Source organism: Callithrix jacchus, chromosome 5 (assembly GCF_049354715.1).
Source record: "Callithrix jacchus isolate 240 chromosome 5, calJac240_pri, whole genome shotgun sequence".
In the NCBI taxonomy this organism is placed as follows: domain Eukaryota; kingdom Metazoa; phylum Chordata; class Mammalia; order Primates; family Cebidae; genus Callithrix; species Callithrix jacchus.
In genome coordinates this window covers 73,132,665-73,138,664 of record NC_133506.1, presented here as the reverse complement: position 1 = coordinate 73,138,664, position 6,000 = coordinate 73,132,665, and the positions used below count along the sequence as shown (strand labels likewise).

At 50.6% G+C, this 6,000-nt stretch overlaps 1 protein-coding gene and 1 long non-coding RNA gene across 15 annotated transcripts in view; one reads left to right on the top strand and one right to left on the bottom strand.

Moving 5' to 3' along the window:
- Positions 1-1,731: 1,731 nt before the first annotated feature.
- On the bottom strand, positions 1,732-3,349 carry LOC103790882 (uncharacterized). The gene is made up of 3 exons (XR_001909721.4): positions 3,165-3,349; positions 2,257-2,349; positions 1,732-2,004 (listed from the first exon to the last, which is right to left on the bottom strand). It is a non-coding gene; the product is annotated as an uncharacterized LOC103790882 (long non-coding RNA).
- Positions 3,163-6,000, top strand: part of SLC13A5 (solute carrier family 13 member 5) — a 31,556-nt gene continuing 28,718 nt past the window's right edge. For all 14 annotated transcript variants that reach the window (XM_035299737.3, XM_078372836.1, XM_078372829.1 and 11 more), the window contains exon 1: positions 3,163-3,297. Coding sequence is in view for 10 of the 14 variants with exons in the window: in XM_078372836.1 (XP_078228962.1) it covers positions 3,196-3,297 (102 nt within the window). In the remaining 4 variants the exon portion in view is untranslated. The remainder of the gene's footprint in view (positions 3,298-6,000) is intronic.

Sequence of the window (6,000 nt, the reverse complement as noted above, 5' to 3'; positions counted from 1 at the left end):
AGGAATACTCACATACCTCTTTAAGCCCAAGTAAGTGCAAATAAACTTACTTAAGTTTGAGTAAGTGAGATACAAATGAAAAGTATCCAAAATCTGAGAAAATCCTAGTCACCTGCTGTATTCCTTGGCTTGTCTGGATGTCATAATCTCATCATAATGAGCAATCACAGCTCACTGCAACCTCCGACCGCTGGGCTCAAGCGACCCTCTCACAACACCCGGTTAATTTTTTGGTATTTTTAGTAGAGATGGGGGTCTCATCATGGTGCCCATGCTAGTCTTGAACTCTTGAACTCAAGTGATACGCCTACCTTGGCCTCCCAAAGTGCTGGGATTACAGATGTGAGCCATGATGCCTAGCCTAGTATCACAATTTTCTCAGATACTAATATCAGCCATAAAATATAGCTGGGAAGAATTGGATTCATCAGTCTGAGGTATGTTTTTTATTTGTCACAAATTAAAAATGATTTTTATTTTAAAATAGTTTGACTCACCAGGTGTTACAAAATAGTACAGAGGGTTCCCATCTACACTCTGAGCATGAACTCATATAATCTCCAAAACAGCTGTTTAAAATCAAAGTTGGTGCTGCTATCTACATTTATGACAGGATAAGCTCAGAGAGGGCAACTTGTCTGAGGCACACAGCCAGGATGAGCTACGGCAGCATATAAGCCCAGGCAGACTAGCCTCAGAGTCCGTGCTCCGGTGAATCCTCTCAGAAGCAGTTGTATTAAGAACTGAAGTTGTACTTTTACACTGTTGGTGGGAGTGTAAATTAGTTCAACCATTGTGGAAGACAGTGTGGTGATTCCTCAAGGATCTAGAATCAGAAATATCATTTGACCCAGCAATCCCATTACTGCGTATATACCCAAAGGATTATAAATCATTCTGCTATAAAGACACATGCACACATATGTTTATTGCAGCACTAATTACAATAGCAAAGACTTAAAACCAACCCGAATGCCCATCGTGATTGACTGGATAACGAAAATGTGGCACATATATACCATGGAATATAATGCAGTCACAAAAAATAATGAGCTCATGTCCTTTGCAGGGACATGGATGAAGCTGGAAGTCATCATTCTCAGCATACTAACACAGGAACAGGAAACCAAACACTGAATGTTCTCACTTATAAGTTGGAGTCGAACAATGAGAACACATGGTGGACACAGGGAGGGGGACATCACACACTGGGGGCTGTCAGGGGCTGGGGGGCAAGGGGAGGGAGAGCATTAGGACAAATACCTAATGCATATGGGACTTAAAACCTAGATATCAGGTTGATAGGTGGAGCAAACCACCATGGCATGTGTATACCTATGTAACAAACCTGCACATTCAGGGCATGTATCCCAGAACTTAAGTAAAGTTAAAAAAATAATAATAACTGAAGATGTTTACTTGCTCTCATTCATTCATCCCAGAGAAAAAGGTTTGAGTGCACACCCTGGGTCAGGCACTGGGAAAGGTGCTAGCTGGATAGGCAGTGATGAATAAAGCAGACAGTAGATAGAAATGACATCATAATAATGCATCATATATTTTTAAAAAGCTATAAGATATTTTAAATGTTGTCACCACAAAGAAATGAAATATTTGATAAATATTTGAGTGATGAATATGCTCATTAGCCTGATTTGATCCTGCCACAATTATACATACACTGAAAAATCACATGGTACTTCATAAATATAGACAATTATTTGTCAATTATTTTTATTTTATATTTTTATTTTACTTTAAAAAAAATAAAAAATAAAAATTACACCAATAAATATAAGAGGTACAAATTATGCTGAGTGCCCTGGTGAAAAGAGGAAAGAGGAAAACCCAGGGTTCTATGAATGAGAATTAGAGAGGGGGCATGAGGGAGGCAATTGAAGAAGGGGTTTGGAGGAATGTGTGTCCTTGGGTGCAGGTCACAGGAAGGGACTCATGAGCTTGATTCAGGATGTGTTGAGTTTTCCGGACTGAGACACGTCCAGTCTGCAGAAGGTTGGATATAAGGAAATCTGGGACTCTGGCATCATGGCTGAGTGGAAAGCCGAGGGTGATTATGACTAAGGGGCAGGCTGTGGCTAAGCCACCAGCAAAGATGAGACTTCCTGAAAGGAAGCTGCAGAATGAGAAGGCAGGCAGAAGAGAGGAAAGAAGAAAATCGCAGAGGTGGGGATATCTTTGCATCCGTGTGTCTCCAGTGCCCAAAACAGGGCCTAATGGAGAAGAGGCCCTCGGTACCTGTATGTTGCCTGGCGGGCTGAATGAACATATGGGTGACTGTCTCAGAGTCGCCTTAGTAGTGTCCCTTCCTCTCTAGACCTCCGTTTTCCTCTGTAAAAAATGACAATAGCGACCTGGGTCGGACGGGCAGCTGCGGCTGCTGGGGCTCAGTGAGGCCCCTCCAAGACGCGCGCCCGCATCTGCCCGCCTGGTGTCAGCGGGGCACGGTGTCCACTGGAGCGCGAGAGCCGCCGGGACCGCGGAGGACAGTGGGCTCGCTTCCCCTGCAATCGCCCAGGAGCTCCAGGCCGAAGGGGGCGTGAGGAGGAAAAGGGATCCTGCACCTGGAGTGGGGCAGGCGCGGCGAGGAAGCCAGGGGAGACGGGGAAGCGAGGCCCGCGGTGCGGAGGGCGCGGGGCGCGCGGGGACACCTTGGGGAGAGGCATGGTAGGGGCAGAAGTAAGGACGTGAAAAGGAGAGGGAGATCCAGGAGAGAAACCTGAGAGACCCAGAGGCCTACAGAGGTTTTCATCTAGGGCCCTTCAGAGCCCAAGAAAGAGCAGGTGGGGACGCGGGAGGGAGCCTTACGACAAAGCTGGCAGCATCAGTGACCGAAACGCCCGGCTGGGCAGCCCCGGGGCGCACTTCTACCCCGGCAGCGCAGCAGAGGCCTGGAGAGCGCGAGGTGCTAGGGCCCAGGCTGCCCCTAGAGGGCTGGCCCGAAGCGCTGGAGTCCAAAGAGGCCTCCTGCCGCCGCCGGGTGGCAGAATTGGGGGCAGGCGCGTCCCACCGACCCCAAGGGTGGCCCCGCCCCCAGGGCCGCGGGGAGGCCCCACCGTGGGGGGCGGAGTTGTCACCGCCCCCTCCCCAATCCCCGCGGACTGCGGCCCCTTCTTAAGCCCGCGGCGCCTCTAACTGCCCCTCACTCGTCTCTCCCGTCAGTCTCCCTTCCGCGCGATGGCCTCGGCGCTGAGCTATGTCGCCAAGTTCAAGTCCTTCGTGATCTTGTTCGTCACCCCGCTCCTGCTGCTGCCACTCATCATTCTGATGCCCGCCAAGGTCAGTTGCATCTCCAGGCAGCCCCGCAGACACCGGGCGCCCGGTGCCGACTAACGGGCGCCGAACCCGGGAACCCCGAGCTGGAGCGCACGGATTCCGCGGGGGGCACAGCTCTCCCCCGGCGCGCGCACTCGGGAGCTCCAGGTGCCAGATGGGAGGTGCCCTGAAAAGAATCCGAGGGGCATGGCGACCGCAGGGCGCACCAACCTTGGGGTTTACGGATCCCAGGGCGCAAGAGCCGTCAAGGCAAGCACAGAAACCTCGAAGTGAGCACAGATCTCAGCCGCACAGATCCCAGCCTTAGACTCAGCCCTGGTTCCGAATCGAATCTCCCCACAGTGCATAAGCCTGTTTTCCCCAAAATGTCACCTATGCCAACAGGGAGCCTGGGAGCTTGCCTTTCCCTCCATCTTTTCTGTCTCTTCCCTTCGCCAATAGAGACTTCAAGTTATAGGTGGCTTCTGCCGTCAGGAGGGACCTACAGGAAAAGATCGTCACCACGTGGACACTGCAGTCTTTGCCACTCTCTGGCCCTTCCTTGGGCCTTAGTGTCTCTGTCTATGATCCACACTTCTTCCAACCCCGAGAGCCACAGCTGAGTCAAAATCCTGCTCCAGGCTGCAGGCAGGTCGGGAGTTGGCCTGCTTTGCCTGCTGCCTGCTGGGGCTGTGGCAGGAGGCGGGACACATTCCCAGAGCTCACGCCTTGGGTGGCAGGACCTGGGGTTGCAGGGAAGCTTCCTCCCAGGCCCTGGTCTCCTAATGCTTCTGGGAGGGAGAGAGAGAATGAATGGTCTTGGCCGCAGGGTGGGGGCAGGCTCCACTGGGCTGTGCACAGCCAGTTTGGCAGAGGCCCGAGCCCTTTGAAGCCTTTTGTGGCTGCTGGCTGCTCCTTCCTTGTTCTTTCTTTTAGCCCTTTCACTCTCAGCCCAGACAGGAAACCTCCAGCTCCCCCCACCCCCAGCCTCCTGGGGCAGGTTTGGGAAACAGAGGAGTTCTTCAGGGGATGCTCTAGGGGCAGCTCTAGAGGAAAGGGGTGCTTTGGGGTGTCAGAAAGCCAACCTGCAAGAGAACTGGACTTCCATCCTTCTCTCATCTTTGTGACTTTAGCCAAGTGCCTGTGCTCTCTGGGCCTTGGTGTTCTTATCTGTACAATGGGACTAGGTGGTTTGGTTCTGACACTTTAAGGCTTTGGGAATCAAAAGGGATTGACGTTGGTTCCTAGGATGGGGGGCAGAGAGACTGGGAGGAGCCCTTGGGTGGGCCTAGCACAGGCCCTGGATGCGCCAAGGACAGCAGATCCAACTGTGGAGGCTCTAGAATTGCCACACCACCTGTAGCAGTCACACTTCCTCTGTAGCAAAAGGTTTGTGGCCATTATTGCCCAAAGGAAAGAGCCAGGCAGGAGAGCTGTGATTTTAGTTCTTCTGGCAGGGAGTCATGTTCCCTGGAATAATTATAGTAGTTTGGCTGACCTTCCTTCCCCAGGAGACCCTACTCTCTCTCTCTCTCTCTCTCTCTCTCTCTCTCTCACACACACACACACACACACACACACACACACACACTGAGCTGGAACCCCAACTCGCCGTGTGTGTGTGTGTGTGTGTGTGTGTGTTGTTGTTGTTGTATGTGAGTGACAGGGAGAGAGAGAGAGAGATTAAGCTGTCCTATGAGTGAAGACCAGAGAGGGGAAGAGGAGAACCCAGAGAGAGTCCTTCCAAAGACTGCCTCGAAGAGCTTTCCTTCTGATTGTGTTGGTTGAGGACCCTGGACCTTGTCTTCTTGTTTTTTCCCTTTGTGCCTCTGTTTCGGTCACTCTGCCTCCACCCTGCATGGCCACCCCATTATGCAAGGAAATCCAGAGGGTACACAGCACAGGCAGGGCAGCTGGGAAGCTGCTGAGAAACCGGCAGGACCTTGGCAGCCTGAGCAGCACAGTCCTTGCCAGGAGGTGACTCCCAGGGCATGCTACCCTCTGCCAACACCCAGGCCCTTCTCACCCACTATTTCCAGTTTTCCTGTCTCTACCTTGGTTCCTTCCTGGCCTCATCTCTGCTCTACTTTCTCTATCCTTTCTCTATGTCCTTTTTTATTTAAAAAAAAAAAATCATTTAAGACAGGGCATGGTGGCTTATGCCTGTAATCCTGGCACTTTGGGAGGCAGAGGCGGTCAAATCACAAAGTCAGGAGTTTGAGACCAGCCTGATCAACATGGTGAAACCCCATCTCTACTAAAAATACAAAAATTAGCTGGGTGTGGTGGTGCACACCTATAGTCCCAGCTACTTGGGAGGCTGATGCCGGAGAATCGCTTGAACCTGGGAGTCGGAGGTTGCAGTGAGCCGAGACTGCGCCACTGCACTGCAGCCTGGGCAACAGAGCAAGACTCCATCTCAAAAAAAAGAATCATTTAATAAAATAAATGATAAATTTCTTGTATCATTTATTTTATTAAAATGTAAATGAATTCATTTTACAAATCTGTAAGGTATAAAGTAAAAATGAAAATACCCTCAAATCCCATAAGTTATTCATAATTTGATGAACATCTTTCCAGAAACCAATCAATCTCTTCTCTCTCTTCCCAAACACGCACAGGCACACGCAAATACAGAGTAGGTTTGCCTACACTTTTTTATTAAGTGGTGTGCCAGGACACCCTGACTTGTTAATGTCGGACTTTTCTAACATCCCCTTCCTA